General features: G+C 39.7%; 1 protein-coding gene across 1 annotated transcript in view; it reads left to right on the forward strand.

Moving 5' to 3' along the window:
• FN1 (fibronectin 1) overlaps positions 1–18,795 on the forward strand; it is a gene marked incomplete at its 5' end in the record, with an annotated part of 68,856 nt that extends 50,061 nt beyond the window's left edge. The window contains 15 exons of the mRNA XM_079710671.1: positions 196–309; positions 1,350–1,619; positions 2,792–2,979; positions 3,825–3,912; positions 4,778–4,954; positions 5,736–5,825; positions 6,067–6,246; positions 7,374–7,463; positions 8,421–8,887; positions 9,888–10,026; positions 12,211–12,375; positions 14,269–14,394; positions 14,918–15,024; positions 17,604–17,714; positions 18,037–18,795. Of these exons, the coding sequence (XP_079566797.1) occupies positions 196–309; positions 1,350–1,619; positions 2,792–2,979; positions 3,825–3,912; positions 4,778–4,954; positions 5,736–5,825; positions 6,067–6,246; positions 7,374–7,463; positions 8,421–8,887; positions 9,888–10,026; positions 12,211–12,375; positions 14,269–14,394; positions 14,918–15,024; positions 17,604–17,714; positions 18,037–18,108 (2,384 nt within the window). The 3' untranslated portion in view covers positions 18,109–18,795. The remainder of the gene's footprint in view (positions 1–195; positions 310–1,349; positions 1,620–2,791; positions 2,980–3,824; positions 3,913–4,777; positions 4,955–5,735; positions 5,826–6,066; positions 6,247–7,373; positions 7,464–8,420; positions 8,888–9,887; positions 10,027–12,210; positions 12,376–14,268; positions 14,395–14,917; positions 15,025–17,603; positions 17,715–18,036) is intronic.
• Between the last annotated feature and the right edge of the window lie 2,225 nt (positions 18,796–21,020).

The raw sequence follows: 21,020 nt of genomic DNA on the forward strand, positions 1-21,020 counted from the left end.
TCCAATATGGTAATTTGTATTAGCAATGAACGTGTCTGTCCAAGAGGAAATCCATGTGTGACTCCTCCATATTTTCATGCTAATTCTGCAAATGAAAATTCCAGGCCACCACGCATTTACTACTGAACTCTGAAAGTCACTTGGTTGTCAGAGTGAATGACATAGATGCTGCCTTTCTTTTCACTCCCTTTGCAGATCAAACAGAAATGACAATTGAAGGCTTGCAGCCCACAGTGGAGTATGTGGTTAGTGTCTACGCTCAGAATCGAAATGGAGAGAGTCAGCCTCTGGTTCAGACAGCAGTAACCAGTATGTAACCAGTGCCTGTTTTCCATGTTCAAAGTCAAATTTTGTGCTTAGGTGTCTGGATACCTAGTTTGTATCTTGAGCTGAGCTCTTTGCAAACATTTTTCCTTCTCAGTGCCAAGGAATGAACATATAGGGAGAGAAGTTGTGGAACTACCATAGTTAGTTGCTGTGCTTTGAATTTCTCCTGCTCAAATCGCCTCAGCAAAATCTTATTAGCCTATAGCAAATCTACAAATTATTTTGCTAGCACCTTCTTTTCTACAACTGGATGGTAAAGTTGATTGAAGTGTGCCTCATGAAACTATTATGTTTCGAGCATTTGTGGCTGGACCAACGTTTAATGTAAATATTATATTTATATTAAATATACATACATTACAATATTCAATGGTGGGGGAGGGGGAGAGTTAAAGAAAGAATATAACAATCTGAATCTAACATTGAAAATCAACTTTGCCGGGCTTCCCTGGTGGCACAATGGTTGAGAGTCCGCCTGCTGATGCAGGGGACACGGGTTCGTGCCCCGGTCTGGGAGGATCCCACATGCCGCGGAGCGGCTGGGCCCGTGAGCCATGGCCACTGAGCCTGTGTGCCCGGAGCCTGTGCTCCGCAACGGGAGAGGCCACAACAGTGAGAGGCCCGCGTATCGCAAAGAAAAAAAAAAAGAAAAAAAGAAAATCAACTTTGCCATTTCCAAGGTATAAAAAATCCAGGTCTGTGAGACTAACATCACATTGCAAAAACAAATCTTGGTAGAATATCTTAAAATAAATATAAATAAATCCTCATGTGGGGACATTTTGCAGGGTATCTCCGCATCTCATGTACACCTATGTTTTAATAAGTGATGCGACATTAAATATTTTCTGAACCAAAAAACCTTAAACAAGGGTCAAGTAATTTTCCATTTAATAGTGGGTTAATTGGAATTTAATTCATCAAAGAAAAATGGTATCTGCAGAACTGCTTTGCATGTTATAAAAATGCTTATTTCGCAACTTGCTTTTCACATAACCTCTTACCATTAATTTGCCTAACAGACATTGATCGCCCTAAAGGACTGGCATTCACTGATGTGGATGTCGATTCCATCAAAATTGCTTGGGAAAGCCCACAGGGGCAAGTTTCCAGGTACAGGGTGACCTACTCGAGCCCTGAGGATGGAATCCATGAGCTATTCCCTGCACCTGATGGTGAAGAAGAGACTGCAGAGCTGCAAGGCCTCAGGCCGGGTTCTGAGTACACAGTCAGTGTGGTTGCCTTGCACGATGATATGGAGAGCCAGCCCCTGATTGGAACTCAGTCCACAGGTATATCGTTAATTGCACTGCTGGGTGCTCATGGGAGCAGCGGCTTTATGCCCTGCTGAATGCATTATACTTTATCAGGCTATCGATTCCCATGCAAGTGGGTACCCCCAAAATCCACCTCTCTATTAGGAAAGACCCTCTTTAAAGAAGAATAGTAATAAGCAATAAAATGTAGGTGACATTTAGATAAAGTCTAATAAAAGGAAATTTTGGAGTAGCTTGGTTTACAAACAAGGTTATAAAGCGAGACATTGGAAGAGAACATGAAAATTGTGGATTATTTCCTAAGCCATGACTCTCTGTGGTTACTTATGCTCATTATATATAAAGGAAAGAAATTTGGCATCCTAAGGAACCCAAACTGGGCCATTTCATAGCAGCAGGATTCTGAGAACACGTGGGTAAGACCTTCCTTCTCTGGTTAGAGATCATGTGCTAGGTGTATAATTTGCTTAAAGGATTGAGAATCAGACACATAGGAAACAGTTGATAGGGCAAATGCTTTCCACCTTCTTTATCCTCTCATGCTTTATTTCTAAAGCAGAGTGGAATGCTAAAGATGTCTCCTCGTGACAGCATAAGCCCTGGAGGTGACAATCCGTATTATTGCTCTTTGCTTCTCTTTTCTGCTTCTGTTGTGAGCCAATTTTCTTCTGCTGCTGCACCACAGAGAATACTTCAAAGTTAGCAGTGATATCTTCCAGGAAGTCCAAACAAAGAGAATAAAATCATAATTCTGTCTTTGGAGGGATGAAATACTCTGTGAGATGGTTTTCCATACAAAGATAATTTCTATCGGAAAGGGGCTACTGCTCATATTTCCATAGAAATGGAAAGATCAATCCTAATGGCCAATAAGCCAATTTGACTTTAATTTATTAAGGGAAAGCAAAAAAACCCAACTGCTAAAACCTTAAGTCTCTTAGAGTTTTGGCATTTACCCAAGGGCTTCCAGTGTTTCTGAGCATTGCTGGATAAAAAACACATTTTTTTCAGCAAACATTTTCTTCATTTTGCACCCCCTTTTGTCCTTTCTTGTACTGAATCTTTGCTTGACTAGGGTACCCACCCAACCAAACAAGTACAACCTATCTACTTCTTGGAATTCACTTTATTTTCCCCCTTTCCCCATTTACTGTAAGATAACCTCTAACCAATGACCATCCTGACAGCCATTCCTGCACCAACCAACCTGAAGTTCACTCAGGTTTCACCAACCAGCCTGGCCGCCCAGTGGACAGCACCCAATGTTCAGCTCACTGGATATCGAGTGCGGGTGACCCCTAAGGAGAAGACCGGACCAATGAAAGAAATCAACCTTGCTCCCGACAGCTCATCTGTGGTTGTATCAGGACTCATGGTAAGAAGTGTCCTTTTTCTCATTGGACTAAAGAAGTAGGTCATTTATTACACAGTTGAAGGTGGTGGAAATATAATAAATCTGTGTTCTTTGCCTCTGCTGTCAAATTAAATTGATCATAATTTTGTATCAAGTAGAATTACTTTGTGTTGACCTAAGCTATCAGGGACAGAATTTTATGAGCAGCATTGGATGTTGCATAGCTCTTTAAGTGTATTCTGTTTATTTTAAAATGTTGTATTGTGTGTGCAGGGGGGGCAATTTATATATCCATAGGCTGAATGTATAAATCTACTTTAGTTATGCTTTTTCTCAGCCCTGTTACCTTTGCAAGGAATATTCTCCAGTTTTTACCAACCCAGCCTGATCCTACCTTCCTTAAGTCATTTTTAATCCTTCTAGATGTGCATGCAGAAAGCTAGCCAGGAACCTAGGAAATTGTTCTACTTCTTAACATAAGGCCAATTCCAGGAGAAACTACAGAAAGAGGGTTCAGAGATAGACTATTCTCTTTGCCTGTCTATGATCAGAAAAATTCATGATTTGCACCTGTCAGATCATCAAAGAGAAAAACAGGCCAATACCATTTTCCTCATTTTGTATCAGCTTAGCATAAACATGTAAGTTATGGCTTACTTGGGCTCAACCCCAGGTGCATTTTTTAATTCATGTAATTAAATATGTTGTCAGTGTAGGAAGGAAATTAGTATAGGAGCTTACAGTTCTGCGGGTTTTGCTAGCTTACTTTTTCTTTTCTAACCATTGCATTTTTTCTAACGCTGGAGTGAAAATTCCTGGGCTTCAGAAGATCACATTGCTAAAGCTTACTGCACCCTTCTTTCTAGGTGGCCACTAAATATGAAGTGAGCATCTATGCTCTTAAGGACACTTTGACAAGCAGACCAGCTCAGGGAGTCGTCACAACTCTGGAGAGTGAGTAATCAAACTTTTTAGTGTCAACAAACGTTCTGGATAAACAAAAATTAAAGAATGGCAAATGCCTTTCTAGATCACTAAGTGAACAATGGAATGATTCCCAGTTTGGAAATTGATTTGCTTTCCCAGTTACTACTGTTGCCTCCTGTGCCTCTCCAGAAAGCGGTCTACTGGCGCGTACGTGCAATAACTTCATGATGTGTTAGTGTTGGTGCAGTGAACTAGGACTAACACTTAGGTTATGTTCTACTGGTTAGAATTTGTTTTCATAGAGTTAAGTTTGAGGAGGACGCGCTGGCTTCTGTTGTATCTAACAGTGCGGTAAGGATTGGACAATACTGAGCCCAGGTTCTAGTTTTCTGCCATATCAATAACCCACAGTTATTCTTTTTCAGAAATCACATAAAGTGTCAAAGTCTTCTCATCTATGAAATAGGGATGGCGTTGCACCTGTTGAAAAAATATGAATCTATATAAGAGTGACAAAATACTAGCAATACCTTATTATATATATGAATATATATACCTTCCTTATATTATTACACATATTTTATATTATAATAACAATAATGTTAACACTTACTGAGGTATTTGTAGATACATAAAGCCAGCCTTGAGAACCACTGACAGTACTTGTAAGGCTTTTCAGTTCTTAAAAAAAAAAGTACACGAGGTAAATATTTTCATTTTTCCTAATTACTGTCTGCTTTTTCTCTCTGGATGCCACAGGAGAAAATCTATACATTATTAGTCATGTGTAGAAATTGATGTATTTGTATATAATAAAGAAACATTTTAAAATATCAAAACCTTACCTATATGAGCCAGCCAGGCACTAATCTCTGGCTGTCATCCTGTGCAGATGTCAGCCCTCCAAGAAGGGCCCGTGTGACAGACGCTACTGAGACCACCATCACCATTAGCTGGAGAACCAAGACTGAGACGATCACCGGCTTCCAAGTCGATGCCATCCCAGCCAACGGCCAGACTCCAATTCAGAGAACCATCAAGCCAGATGTCAGAAGCTACACCATCACAGGTCTGGGAGCTCACTCTACTGACCACATTTGATAACTGCCATTCACAACATAAATTAGCTTATTAGTCTTTCTACCACTTACACTGATTAAATTTATCTTCAGTGTTTTATGATAACCCAGCTCTATTTTTTACAACGTATTTTCATTTCCTGATCAAAACATTTTGTCCTGTGAACGCCTGGTTTTGTCTAATGTTTGCCAGAGGAATGGCATAAGTCCCATTCATCAGAGATCTTTCATCAATGAACCCTCTCTTAGGGGAAAAAAAAATTATACATAATGCTTGAGAGCCAAAAGAAACTCAGTGATAGTGTCTACTTCTTAACATTCACATAGACTATAAAGCAGAATTAAATTTGAAAAAGCAAACGACACTACTTCATAGAGATCAAAGTTGTTGTCAGAGAATGTTCAATATCAATTTAGGTCTTTTTGAGATTGAAAATTCTGATTCCAGTTCCCAACCAGTGACCATCTGATAAAACACAGTCAGTAGGTGCTCACCCCTATCACCAAGATAGTCACTTCTAACAGCATTTTTGGATTTTAACATTTATTTTAGCCAATGTCTTTTTGTGCATCTGTGCCTTTCTTTTGAGATGTCCTTCTCATGAGCAGTTAACACCCATACCATGCTCTAATTTATTGTTCAAATGTGAACCACTTCCGTGGTCTGTATAAACAGGCAATGATAGGAGGAACCATGAAGATTGCAGATGAGTTTGAAAATTTTCCTAGTAAATGAAGATCAGATAAAAATCATCTCTTCACCAATCCCAGGTTTACAACCCGGCACTGACTACAAGATCCACTTGTACACCTTGAACGACAATGCCCGGAGCTCCCCTGTGGTCATCGACGCCTCTACTGGTAACTACACTTGCTACTGAAGAAATGCCACTGACTTATATGTTTGTGTGATCAGGCACGTGAACTTGAGCAACAAAAATGAGGCTGATACTTTTGTATTCAGATCACAGTGAATCATTTTTACTGTTTACAGAACTCTCAGATTCTCTCAAGTCTGCTATTAAGGGCTGGGAAAAGAATGTGGGAATAACTTTCTTGGTTATTCATTTCCTTAAAGAGATGTAACTTTGTTTCCTTTTAGCCATTGATGCACCATCCAACCTGCATTTCCTGGCCACCACACCCAACTCCCTGCTGTTATCATGGCAGCCACCTCGTGCCAGGATTACTGGTTACATCATCAAGTATGAGAAGCCTGGGTCCCCTCCCAGAGAAGTGGTCCCTCGGCCCCGCCCTGGTGTCACAGAAGCTACTATTACTGGTATTGCTGCTTTCATGCTGCCGTTTTCTTTACTCTCTAGGACACATACAGTGCTTAGCAGACTCCAGCTGTGTCTTTGGTGCTGTATCATGAGAACAAGAAGCCCCATTTCTGACAACTTCAAAAAGCATTCTCTATGGAGGAGCTGTCAAACTTGATACATCTCAGAATTCACAACAAAGCAATAATTTCAATACTGTCATAATGGCATAACTAGAATCTTTTTATCTGCTGTATGTTTGCCAGACAGCTATCAGTTCTTCCTAGAAAAAGACACTTTTCAAAGCAAACTAGCAAGTTTGGATACTGTTCTCTCACTCAGCAACCTAAAGAATGATAGGTCTGCAGGATTTGCCAGACTGCCACCTGCGATGGCCCTCATTATCCGGTTTCACAGGATAGGTCTTGAGGCAAAGTGATTCCCAATCACCCATACCGGAGAGAGTGCTTGGGATGGGGAATAAGAGATCATAGGCCTCTGGTATTGTTTTTGTCCAAGAGATTATACGGTAAACTGTGTATATAGGCTATCATCTAGACTTAAAAATCCTATAGAACACACAGGTACCAGAAGGAGACACTGCTTCTTTAGAAACTTTGGAGACAGGAAAATAGAATCAGGTATGGAAGGCGTTGAATTGGGTACTTCCTACAGGGTCCACACAAAGAGTGGTCACTCTTTCCTACAGAGCACTTTTTTGTAGTCTAACTTTTTCATTGATCCTGCCACCGAGAGCCATCTGTTTGTTAGGCCTAAGTAGATTCATGTATACAGTCTGCAGTGATCTCTCCCAAGTGTGTATTTCGCTGGCAGTGTACAACACTGATAGATTTTCTTGAATTCAAAAGGGCAGATGAGACCACATGTTAACAGAATACCCAGGAAAAGTAAAGCGCTTATTCAGGTGTCAGACTTGACAGGAAGACAATTAATTTGCTAAGTGGCTATTGTATACAGAGTATTTGAGTGTTTGCAGAAGCAAAACGAAGTCAGTTTTGCCTTTCAAGAGGCCAGTGGCCAGCTGGAGAGAGGATGCTTGCTTCCCAGTAGTATCTCTTGGTGAGATCAACTTTCATTTGACCAGCTGAGCCCACAGACATAATGTGATGATCTGTCCTTCCATCAGGTCTGGAACCAGGAGTCGAGTACACAATCCAAGTCATCGCCCTCAAGAACAATCAGAAGAGTGAGCCTCTGATCGGGAGGAAAAAGACAGGTAAAGAGCACCTTCCTCGGTGGTTAACAGGGAGATGGCCAAAACAAAACTAATTACGAATGATTCATTTTGCAGGGAAAAAGTGCTCCAGGTTTCGATGCATTTCTTGTGAAACTTTTTTTTTCTCTTAACAGCATAGCATGTATGCTGTGCTCTTTCATAGCAAGAATAAGCTAACCATCTGCAGAACTGTTTTATTTTTTTCCTAGCCAGTCAATATAAAAGCCTTTCTTTCATCTTTAAAAAATCCAAACCGGATATTAAAATGTAAAAACCAAGCTGCGATCGTTGCTGTTCTTCTATACATTCTTTTGAAGTTAAAAATGTTTTTATAAGAAGGGGGAGGGGAGGGAAAAATCTTTCTCATTTGTCTTTATTTATTTGGTTTCTAAAACTTCGAACTAAATAATGTCTCACTTTTTTATCCAATTTCAGTTTAATTTGAAGAAAATGCTTTATTTATGCTGATAGGAGAATTTTTAAATAAATTTTATGTGTGTATTTTAATCTATTCTTAGCATTTCAAACTATGAAAAACTACTGCACCAAACCTCTGGAATTCTCATACTTCAGACGCTGATATAATTAGTCTGGATTCTAGTCCTCATAACATGATTCTCAAGTGAAAAAGAGAAAAAAGGCTGTATATTTCAGTCCCATTAGGCTTAATTTGAGCAGAGGCAGCTTCTGTGGGGCTCAGCAGTTCAAAGCTTTGTGTGTATGATAAATTCATACTAACACTTTTTTCGTTCCAAACTATAAAGAAAACTTTGAGAAAAATCATAAAGATTTCTTTCTGGAAAAAAAGTGTTTTGTGATCTAAGAACTGCTAATTTTCCAGGAGCTTTGATCTGATTGAAAAATAGTCGTTGTTGCCTGAACTGATAACGCCTCCCGAGGCTACTTCTGGGAGCTTAACACGCTTTGCTTTTTTTGGCTCTAACCTCTCTTGGCTAGATGAGCTTCCCCAACTGGTAACCCTTCCACACCCCAATCTTCATGGACCAGAGATCCTGGATGTTCCCTCCACAGTTCAAAAGACCCCTTTCATCACCAACCCTGGGTATGACACTGGAAACGGTATTCAGCTTCCTGGCACTTCTGGTCAGCAGCCCAGTCTTGGGCAACAAATGATCTTTGAGGAGCATGGTTTTAGGCGAACCACACCGCCCACAATGGCCAGCCCCGTAAGGCATAGGCCAAGACCGTATCCACCGAATGTAAATGAGGAGATCCAAATTGGTCCTGTCCCCAGGGGAGACGTAGACCATCATCTCTACCCTCACGTTCTGGGACTCAATCCAAATGCTTCTACAGGACAAGAAGCTCTCTCTCAGACAACCATCTCATGGACCCCATTCCAGGAAAGCTCTGAGTATATCATTTCATGTCATCCAGTTGGCATTGATGAAGAACCCTTGCAGGTAATTCATGTTTCTCTTTACTCCTGGGCAGCCTGGGAAAAAAAGTAAGCTAGGCTACTGAAGTGACCAGAGCTCTGATGTCCAGTGGCATACTTCTAGAACCTCTTAGAAAGGTGGCATGCTTAAGTCCTGATTTTCTTTTTTAATCTCAGTACGGCTCTACTTTAGGGGATGTTCCAAAGAGTGTCATTAGCTTTTGTTTAGTAGAGAATAAAATCATTTCTATTATTATCGATCATTTGAGGTTCCATGGTAATATAGACAAAGAAATGATCTTAGAAAAGAGAGAAAGAGAGAGATTCTGGCTGAATTTACTTTTGTCCAGGAAGGGCTAAAATGCCTTCGTTACGGTTTGTCCTTGAAGAATCCCATTATCTACAATATGTAAAAGGAGAAAGAACTTGGCCGAAGCTGTGCCTCTAAGTGATTGAATTCTCTGACTAAAACTTCTATGCTTTAATTTGTCTTGCTGATATCAATGTTCACTGTTTTCTTATTTTTAGAAAGTGGCAGACTTTTAAAAACTGACTACACTGTGGAGGATTTATGAGCTTAGAAAAATGAGTTTGAGGATTTGCCAAAGGGTTTGAAGGACCCCATGTTGGGGTCAGATGTCACTTGTGTGGGATGAATGTGTATCCCACATAGCGCAGCATCCACGTTTTATGTGAAGGGGGCATGGCCACAGCTGCCAGTGGGCTTGCCCAGACTGCAACTACAGCAGGATGAAGAGGAGGCTGTCTCTAGAATTAGTGAGGGTTCCTGGTAACTGGAGCACATAGGGTAGATTTTTGGCAGGAAAATCTGTCACGTAGAAATGACAGCCCCTCACTCAACCTCCATTTCTCTCCTTCTCTGGTTGGGACCTTTACACTCTTTATCTTTGTCTCCCTTTGCTTTGTTTACACAGTAAGAGTTACCGAGAAGAGAATAGGGAAAGTCATATCAATTCCTCACTCTAATGCTTTCTCCCCTACTTTGGATGTGCTAATAATTGCAGTTCCGAGTTCCTGGAACTTCTGCTAGTGCCACCTTGACGGGTCTTACCAGAGGGGCCACCTACAACATCATAGTGGAGGCAATAAAAGACCAGAAGAGGCACAAGGTTCGGGAGCAAGTAGTTACCGTGGGCAATGCTGGTATGTGAACATCGGGGTTATTTGGGCAAAAGCTCTGGACTACCCCAGAGATGCTTCTTCGAGTGACTGTTCCTTTCTTGCTGTTGTCTTTTGACTTTAGGAAATAATTCCATGAAGTAACTGAGCAACTTTAAATTCAATTATTTTCCCCTCAGAGTATCGTAGTATCTTGTAAAACACATACATAAATAGAGTCTCAAACAGTGATATGATGATAGACCTGGAAGGGACTTCAAATATTGTTTGGTCCAACACTGTGAGTCCCGGCTAGTGAGTATCTGGGTTGATATAGGACACAAGTCTCCTGATCTCTGTTCCCAGACCCTCTTCACCTTACCAGGTTGCTGTTCTCCTGAGTAAGTTTTAAGTACTGAAAGTGATTACCTGTGAAGGAAATTCCTTATCTGCCGACATCAATGCCTGCTGGGTTTTGGTCCTGATGTACAATGCTACCAACATAGCCCATTTCTGTCCAAAGAGCTCCCTTATTCCCATGTTATTTCATGATTATATAGGCCTAAAACCACAATGAGGTTAAATGGTCATTGACTCTTTGTAGCACCTGGAAAGTTCCGTTAAACCAGTAGTGTATCACCTGGCTTTCCAAACTCCAGCAAGCTGGAGAGTCACCAAGAAACATGAGATAGGGAATAATCAAAATCATGAATCTCAAATTTTCCAACTGGAAGGTTTTCCATTCCCCATCAGCAGGGAGTGCTGAATTCTGTCTGCCAAGTGACAGGCTTTATTCCTAGGGCCAGTGACTTAACCTCAGCCTCCTTCCTCATTCGATAGGTGACTGTGTTCTTTTACATGTATAAAAGCCTGTGAATTAAGCAGTTTATTTTTATTTGGAGGAGGGGGATTATTTTGTGCTTATTGTGTTATATATCTATGGTAATGCACACTTTTTGTTTCATGTGGTTTTGCTAGTAGAATGCCATGTGAAAGGAATTTTCAAGAGCACAAAGGTCTTTGTGCTTTTTCCACATCATCTTTTTAAAAAGATTCCATCTCCAGAACTTTGGTCAGGTGGAATTTTAACTCCTGGCTATCTTTAGGAAGGTTATTGAAACCCCTCATAGCAGTTTAAGTTCCTTCCATTTTTCTTTCTGACTCCTTATTCCCAGCAGCAATATTCTGCACTCTAGCCAGGTTCTCCCAGCTTTGAGACGTTTCAGACATCTTAGTTTCAACAAAACTCTATTTTCTTCCACTGTGATGCCTTTCAAAATATTAGACAGTTCAAATATCTATTGCTTTTGAGCTTTTGATTTTTGCACTGTGAAAAGAAATATACACAGTGGGATTCTAAGTCACAGAAGTTAGTTTACTTAATTTTTAGATAATAATTTGAAGCATGCTTTGTTTGCATAGATTATTTTAAAATAAGCTTTCCCAAAACATAAAGACCAGATCTTAGGCAACATGAAAAGATTCCATTACTTAATTTCTAAGCCATCGATATCCCATTGCTTTCTCTTATTTGGAACAGTTGGTTTTATTGATAGAGTAAAGCAGTCTGACCATTATGAAAAGACTGTACAAAATCTAGGCTTTTTGCACTATTATACAAAAAAATGCAATAAATAAATGCGATCACATTTTAATGGTATATAAAACTGTGACAACTTTTGCATTAAGCAAAAGATGCCCTCTAATAATTATTCTTTATTTGGTGAGCACTTTCTAAGTGTTGGTAATAGGCCAGTGCTTTGAATTCATGATCTCATGTAATCTTCACAAGATCCTGAGTAGGTGGAGGTATTTTTATTTTTATCCCCACATTACAGAGGAGGGAAATAAGGCAGAGAAATGTTAAATAACTAGCTTAGGGTCACTCAGGTACTGATGGAGAGGAATTTCCAGCCTTCGCATCCCACTGAAGTTCTTAATTGCCTCATGATCTGTTCCATGTTATATAGACTAGATTTACTAAAAATGATTTTTATTTTTAGAACTGAGGGCAAAAGTGAAAGATGGGCTCCTTTTAAGCATTGTTTATTAGAGCAGTTGATGCACTGATAGAACAGATGAGTGCTTTTTAGTGCTACCGGGATTTTTGTTTTCAAATAAGTCATTATATACAATAATTCAGTTCTCTCCTTATGGTCCAAAACCATAATAAGATGTCTTTTTCTTTCTTTTTTTTTTTTTTGCCTTTTCCTCCTTTTCTTCGTGTAGTTGACCAAGGCCTAAACCAACCCACGGATGACTCGTGCTTCGACCCCTACACGGTTTCCCATTATGCCATTGGAGAAGAGTGGGAGCGATTGTCTGAATCTGGCTTTAAACTCTCATGCCAGTGCTTAGGCTTTGGCAGTGGTCATTTCAGATGTGATTCATCTAGTGAGTAGCTTGCTTTGTCCACCTCTTGCATTTCCATGCATTCGCACAATGTGCCAAAGGAGGAAGCATGTTTGGCAGATGCAACCTCTTCCAAACATGAAGCAAATGAGGAGAGACTGCTTGACTCAAAGTAAAATTTTGCATCATATAAAAATGATGGGAAATTTTACTTGTTGAATATTGCTTCATCTCAAAGGTTGTACTTCAATATGACTATTAATTAAAAATAAATTTGCGATGGTAATATGATTTTTAAAATTTTTTTGTTAAAATGAATAAAGTCAAACTCTTTGGAGCCAGGTCTAATGAAGGGAATCGGAGACACAATGGAACCTCAAGTCTCTTTTAATCTGTAGTGCTGAGTGAGCTCAGAGGTGAACATTTATACTTACAAATATTCTCTTTCAACACAAACCAAATATACACATATCACAGTATACATACACACTCACACACACACACTCTTTCATATCTCACATACACACATACACACTCATATCATACATACACATACACACATTGGGCAGCTTGAATCTTACCAAATAATGTGGAGAGTACAGATAATCCATTTGTAGATAATTAAGAATCAACTTCAATTGAAAAATATTTGATTTTCAAATTATAAAAGGATTTTATTATTTAAAATTATTTTTTAGTTAAAATAATCCTAGGAATGACTTATCATGCTTTGAGGTTTAGTATTAGAATTTCTAAATCCTTCATTTCTGCTTTGTTTTTAGAGGATGCAATTATTATTAAAAAAAAAACTGGTTCATTTTCACAGGTGTTAATCATTATGCCTTATAACAAGCCTCCTATAGACATATCCAGGAATTGTACTGGGTGAAATATGTCATAATGATTTTTAAAAGATCTTAAGAGCACTTTACTTAACTTGTATACACGAACTGGTTTAATTCAGACTGAAATATAAAAACAACTAATTTTTTCAATGCAGACTATTGTGCTTGACCATCTGAAAATAGAAAGAAGTGTCATATGCTGTTTAGGAGTTGGAAGTTTTAATATTTGGCATCAATTAGGTGGTTTTTAATTTCTGAAACTGAGCTATTTTTAAGTCTGTATATTTATTACCTATGTAAGTACTTAGGCGCAACTGTGGGTGCAGAGCTGTAAGTTGATTTATGTGATTCTTTGGCTCAACTTACATATTCTTCACTTAGATGTCATAATTATTGACTAACTTTTTTAAAGTTTTAGGAATGACTGACTTGTTGATAAAATAGAAGTTGTGTGTATCATATAAACTTCCAAAGTTTGTTTTTAGTATAAACTTTGAAGATTAAAAACTCATCTAAAAAGTCATCTTTTATGTATGGTAGTTAAAGATAAATAACTGTGCATTTTAGATATTCCTTAGAACCAGTCTTATTTGTAGGATGATAACCATTGATTTATCATTTTGTTTTTGTTTTGATACATAGGTTTATTCTTTCACTTTTCCCATTTACAAGAAACAGGTTGTAGTGTGTAGAAACCAGCTGACCTTTGCTTTTCGGTTAATTGAACTTTGTATCCAGGATCTCTGCAAATCCAAAAGTGACTTTTCATCTACTATCTATTTTTAGCCTTCCCAATTTTAAACCTTAATAGGGAGAATTCAAATGAAGGTCATTGACTATTCTTGTGAAATGATTATGATGAAATAGACTGGATCTTAAAATATCTGAGAAAATGTTAAGTGGTAAAGATAATATTTTCAAATCCAACCAAAAAAGTGGTTTGTCAGAGGGATCATGACCTTCATCTTTCCTTGCCACTCCTTCCAGATACCTGGCTTTGAAAATCTGGTGACGTGTCCCAGTACGCTCACCATCTTGTGAGTCAGAACACGCCAATAACTCCTTGCCTCTGATCTTCCCCACCCCCCAGAATGGTGCCATGATAATGGTGTGAACTACAAGATTGGAGAGAAGTGGGATCGTCAGGGAGAAAATGGCCAGATGATGAGCTGCACGTGTCTTGGAAATGGAAAAGGAGAATTCAAGTGTGATCCCCGTACGTTGCCACAAATCATTTTTAGTGTTTTCTTGAGCACTCCCACCTTCATTACTGAGCTGTAACTCTCATTCCCAGAAATAATTGGAGACTTTAGGTCTTCTTGAGGAGTGAACGGTGGGTTTGTTAATCTTTTGATTTGGGACAGCAGAGACAAGCTTCAAAAATGAGCCATAATTTAATGTTGTTATAGGGCACTTTAGCACTTTTCCGACCTGAGTATTTTGACCATAATCTGCAGTGAAATGTAACAAGAAAGCCTTATGGGTCTTTAGATTCAACTTTTAAAATATGATCTCTATCTTTGCATTGAACCGTTTCCAGTTTATTAGATCTAGCCTTTGGAAATGCTGCCCTAAGATCTATACAGCAGTACCTCTCTTATGGATGATTCCCATTAACATGTGGGACGTGGGCTGTGATGACATAAATTTAGGAGAGAAACAAACTCATCCCCATAGAGGGGTCGTCTATATTATTGTTCTCAGTCTTACATGCGCTTATGATTTGTGTGTCCACGTAGATGAGGCAACGTGTTACGACGATGGGAAGACGTACCACGTGGGAGAACAGTGGCAGAAAGAATATCTTGGCGCCATTTGCTCCTGCACGTGCTTTGGAGGCCAGCGGGTAAGACCAGATAGGCCAGGCTCTGTGCAATTTAGACAAGGGGGGGGGCAGGTTCCTGTACGGACGATTAAGAGTTATGCTTCCTGGGTGTGTGCTGTGCACACAGGTGTGGTAGTGCCCCTTATGAAATGGGGAAATACTTCAGCTCCTGTTGGAACATAAGGCTACTGACTACCCCTTTCCAGTTCTCCCCCTTTGTGGCAGCCTTAGCCCCCTCCCCCATACCTACTATTATCAGACTGCCTCCATTCTTCAGCAACTGAAGTGTTAAACGCTGGGTAGCACTGGGCTCCTTGCTCCATCCTGTTGGGCAGGTGCCCCCGTGATACTGCTGTTAAATATTTTGAATACCCAGATCTAAGAAAATACCACTTCTTTGTACCCTCTCTCAATCCCCAAATGGATTCCTGCCATAGGTCTAGTGCTATGCTCAGGAATATGGGACACACAGAGGGAGTGAGAAATGGTCCTGGCTCTTAATGATATAGTTGGAGACATTAAATTAGCATACATTGAAAGTCCAGCTAATCAAGTCAGGCTCTGAGTGGATCTGACAAACCCAGTTCCCACGTAGGCTTATGTCAGCAGGAAAGGTTTGGTGGAAAAGAGAAGCATGACTGGCTGGGTTTGGGTTTTTTTTTTTTAATTTCAATTATTTATTTATTTATTTTTGGCTGCGTTGGGTCTTCGTTGCTGCGTGTGGGCTTTCTCTAGTTGTGGCGAGCGGGGGCTACTCTTCATCGCGGTGCGCGGCTTCTCACTGCAGTAGCTTCTCTTATTGCAGAGCGTGGGCTCTAGGTGCACGAGCTTCAGTAGTTTTGGCACTTGGGCTCGGTAGTTGTGGCTTGTGGGCTCTAAAGCACAGGGTCAGTAGTTGTGGCACAGGGGCTTAGTTGCTCCGTGGCATGTGGGACTTCCCAGACCAGGGCTCGAACCCATGTCCCCTGCATTGGCAGGCGGATTCTTAACCACTGCGCCACGAGCATAGTCCGCTGGCTGGGGTTTAGGATGGTTACAATTTGGTTGAGGGATGGGGGAAGCAGACAGAGCAGAGTGAGCACAGCCCCCTGGAATGGGAAGGCGCTGGCACATGTGGGCTCCAGTGAAACAACCCTCTGCCTGCTGTCTAGTGGTAAGACATTAAATGGGAAGAAGTGGGGGCCACTTATGCAGGGCCTCGGAAGTCCATTATTCATGCCAGTACTTCTCAACCACTTCTAATCTGTGTCCTACTTCAATATAACAGAAAAGTGCTGTGCTTTCCTCTAATCTTTGAAATTACAAAATAAAATGCCTTATAACTCAAATAAAAGCAATGAAACATAACATTCCTTTGTTTTCAATGAAAACATACCCTCCCCGACAGCTTTTCAAATTCTGGTCTATGAAGAGCATGCTCCCTACTCCCGGGTAAGGCTCACTGGTTGATACCTTTGGCATTAGCCAGTTGCAGGTGCCCAAGAGAAAGGGAACATGATGGAAGATGGTTTTTAGGAAGATTAAACTGGCAGCAGAGAAGGGTCTTCAGGGGTCTGGCTGAGGGCAGCCCCTGGAAGCTACTCTGATCTTATTCCACCACTCGTAGTTGGGTGGGGAAAGAGTCTCTCTCTCTGTCTCTCTTGAACACATATAAAGACCGTGATCACAGAACTCCGTCATCTCTGGCCATGTGCTCAGTGTAGAAAAGTGTGATGGAAAGTGAATTTGTTGAGAAGTCGGTTTTGGTCTCACTTCAGCCTCTCTGCCTCATGATTTACATACATGAAACCTTTCATGTGTGACACCTGTTCTAAAGCGAAGTGCGAAATGAAACACTTTAGACAGGAGTGGGAACTGTTACGTGTTTATATGAAAGCAAGATTCACTGATTCTGTAAGTAGGTGTTTACCCATACTGTCTTAGGTATTATGGGGAATATGCTTTTAAATGGACAAATATGTCTGAAATATTTCACTGACAATATAAGAAAGAAAGTGATTGTATTATTTAGGGTTCTTCTGGCTATAAGAGAAAAGCCCAACTCAGGTTAATTTAGGCAAAAGAAGGCTCATATGACTGGAAAGTCCCAGGATCTCTGTAGAAAGGACATGACCAGGAGACACCCAGCTGGGTGGCAGTCCCACTCCACTCACAGGTCACTGTGTGACGTCCCCCCCGCCCCAGTCAGTCATTCCTCTGGGTCTCCTTTCCCTTACCTGTAAAATGAGGGTGTCTGTCCATGTGATCTCACGTTCCTTTTAAAAGCTCTAGGATTCCAGGAAAACCTCCTCCATCATGTAGTGTGGAAAGCTTATTAAGGAAGTCAGGACTGGAATCAGCCTTAGCAGATGGGTGGGGTTTGTAAGACATTTCAGGAAAAAGGAAAAGCATAAATAGAGGCAGCTATAAAATATGAGTAATCAGCCAACATGTATTCTGCAAGTTATAAATGCATGAAATCATCCTCAAAGCTTCCTTTGTGACTTACTGCGTATATTTTGCCAACTCGTAAGAGGTGAAATTCTTCGACACAAGCTCTAAGTTGCGATGTTCTTGTGTTGTCATAAACCCCATCCAACTTCATGCCTCTGCTCTTTCAGGGCTGGCGCTGTGACAACTGCCGCAGACCAGGGGCTGAACCCGGTCACGAAGGCTCAACTGGCCACTCCTACAACCAGTATTCACAGAGATACCATCAGAGAACAAACACTGTAAGTGCATTTGCACCCTGTGTGTTTCTCCCCTAAATGCAATTAGGCACATAGTAGGGAGTCCCTTTCTGTAGGTACCTTTCTTCTGAATGAACCAATTTTTAAAAACTCTTTTAAAAGACTTAAGAGTAGAAAGAATATTGTATCCTGTAACATAATTTGGGTTCTCTTGAGCATCTCCCATTGCCCAGTATATAGCTAAGCTCTTAAAGCTAGACATATTTTCCTATGCATAAGTAATTATCAGAGAAGCCACCCTCCCCTTTTTTTCTCTGTAGCCTTTACAACATTGCTGTTAATTTTTCTTCTTCTTTTTTAACAGAATGTCAACTGCCCAATTGAGTGCTTCATGCCTTTAGATGTACAGGCTGACAGAGAAGATTCCCGAGAGTAATATTTCCAACTCAGAAACAAGCACGGATCTCTGTCAAGGTCCATCCAAACTGGAGTGATGTTAGCAGACCCCAGCTTAGTTTGTTTCTTTCTTAAGCCCTCTGCTCTGGAGTAACTTCTCCAGCTTCAGCTCAATTCACAGCTTCTCCAAGCATCACCCTGGGAGTGTTTTTAGACTTTTCTCATAAATGGGGCAGTATGTTGCCAGTTCTCCAAAGTATTCAATACTGCTCAGTATTTTAAATGAAATGATTCTAACTTGTGATTTGGATTGGGATCAATAGGGAAGCACATGCACCAACCAAGATACAAAATGTCTTGAAATGATATTACCAAAATTTTCAATAGGAAAGTTACCCAAACACTTCTGCTTCCACTTAACTATCTGGCCCACAATATTGTAGGAATGGCATGTCCTTGTTGCTGTGATATTTGAAATATCCACAGTACTCACTATTTCCAAATGATTCTAGTAATTGCCTAGAAATCTTTCTCTTACCTGTTATTTATCAATTTTTCCCTGTATTTTTATATGGAAAAAATTGTATTGAAGACACTTAGTATGCAGTTAATAAGAGGAATTTGGTCTAATTATGGTTGGTGATTATTTTTTATACTGTACATGCCAAAGCTTTACTACTGTGGAAAGACAACTGTTTAATAAAAGATTTACATTCCACAACTTGAACATCATGGCTTCTTTTTTACATACAGAAATTTGGGGGAAAATAAGAATCTTCCTGAATGTTTTTTCTTTGCTATTCAGCAAACATTTGAAAAACCATGATGGGCATGGCTCTCTAAATTTTGGTGATTTATGTACAAGCTTTTTTAAGTCTGTCACTCCCCAAACCCAGATTCAGTCTTGTCATTTTATCTCTTCAGTAATGGAGATAACTTTATATTTTCCGCTTTACCAGATTTAGGTGGATTCAGATACTTAACTTGCTAGCTAGCTCTTCAGAAGTATAATCGAAACAAACTTTTCATTGTTCTTTTCTAACCATTATAATTCTTTCCTCCCTCCCACTTCCTTTCCATCCTTCATTAAATAAACATCTATTCAAAGAGATTACCTGCAAGGAAAATAAAAAGATGACTGAGATGTTAAAACTACTTAAATCGGGAATCCCCTGGTGGTCCAGTGGTTAGGACTCCTCGATTCCACTTCAGGGGGAGCGGGTTTGATCACTGGTCGTGGAACTAAGATTCTGCATGCTGCACAGTAAAGCCAAACAAAACAAAACAAAACAAAACACCACCAAAAAACTACTTAAATCGCATGGCATAGAGGGGTTCTGTCTTAAGGAAAAGCTGTGGTATAATAACGTCAATCCAACTTGTTTAAATGCCAGCTGACCCTGGAGTGCCCCAGATGAACAAAGTGTGTGTAGTCCTGGTCTACAAAGGCCCTTTTTTTTTTCAATTTAACTTCGGGGAACCAACAAATCTAAAACTTTGAGATTAAATCTGGCATCCAAAATAGTAAAATAGCAGCACTGGAAATAGTCAATTATTAATTAGTAAAAGATTAGTAATTCATAATATACAAGACATGGAAAACACTTTTTTATACACCACTGTAACAAAATATTTCAATAAGTACCTGGCAATAAATATTAAGACTAAATACAGAAAGAGATTTCCTCAGGGTTCATTTGTTTTCTAAAGAAAAACAAAAAACAAAACTCACGTTGGAATGGATTTAGATTATAAAATTCCTTGCCATTTAGCATCTCATTAGGGAGAGGTGTTTTTTTTTTTTTTTTAACCATCTTTATTGGAGTATAATTGCGCTACAATGATGTATTAGTTTCTGCTGTAAAACAGTGAATCAGCCATACGTATACATATATCCCCATATCCCCTTGCTCTTGCGTCTCCCTCCCACCCTCCCTATCCCACCCTGGGAGAGGTTCCACAGTCTAATTTGACAGGACTCCAGCTCAGATGAGTTTTCCTTAGCAGGACACAGACTCATACCCCGGACTTCTGTAAACATCACTAAACTTTCAGCTTTGTCAAGCCAGTAGTTACCAAGAGAGCTGCTCTGTTCATGTTAAAAAAAGGAAAGATCACAGGAAGAACAGATCATGATGATATTAAATGACTGTTCCACATACGTGGGTCATCATTGTTCATGGAGAGAGAATATGACCCAATACAAATTCACACGGTGTAAGGGGAAGCCACACTGTAGACACACACCAAAAAGAAAGCGGGCTCCTGCCTCCATCTTTAATGTGAAGAGGAAGCCCAGGTACTGAACTTGTGAAAGTCTGCACCTCAGCTCCATCCTACTGAAAGGTTTTTACATTTAAAAACATAATGAAAGAACACCTTTGGGTTGAGATGGACTTTGCTTCAAACCACTTATCTAGAGACAAACCTAAAACTATTTTCCCCAACATGAGTTTAAGTAAATCCAGTTGGACTATATTAATTAAATGGATAGTGAGTCCATCAAAAACTTGCACACTGAAATGTAAAATCTGCAAGTTCCACATTTAAGATTTTAAAAAGTACCAATTTTTACAGAATGCTAGATTCTCAAAAGCAATATATTAAATTTACAAATGAAACTCAATAGTGAGTCAGTAACTACACGTAGATAACCAGAACAAATTAAATTTCAATGGTCTTTTATGTTTTGGCATCACAAGGCAAAATGGTAAAACTTTCTTTTTTACTATTTCTCAGCAAAATCATTCAAACACAAGGATTTCCAAAGATCTTTTACAGTTTTTACTGACTCATGTTACTGTTGTTCCTGAGAATTGTCTTAAGCAGGCTAGACTGAAAAGCCATAATTAAAAGACCAATCTGCATTCAGGCAAGAAACTGGCAATTCAAGCAAAGTCAGATAAAAGTAGTAAATATATGAGTTTAAAAAGAAAAATCATAATTTTGAAG

This window comes from Hyperoodon ampullatus (genome assembly GCF_949752795.1).
Source record: "Hyperoodon ampullatus genome assembly, chromosome: 8".
Classification (NCBI taxonomy): domain Eukaryota; kingdom Metazoa; phylum Chordata; class Mammalia; order Artiodactyla; family Ziphiidae; genus Hyperoodon; species Hyperoodon ampullatus.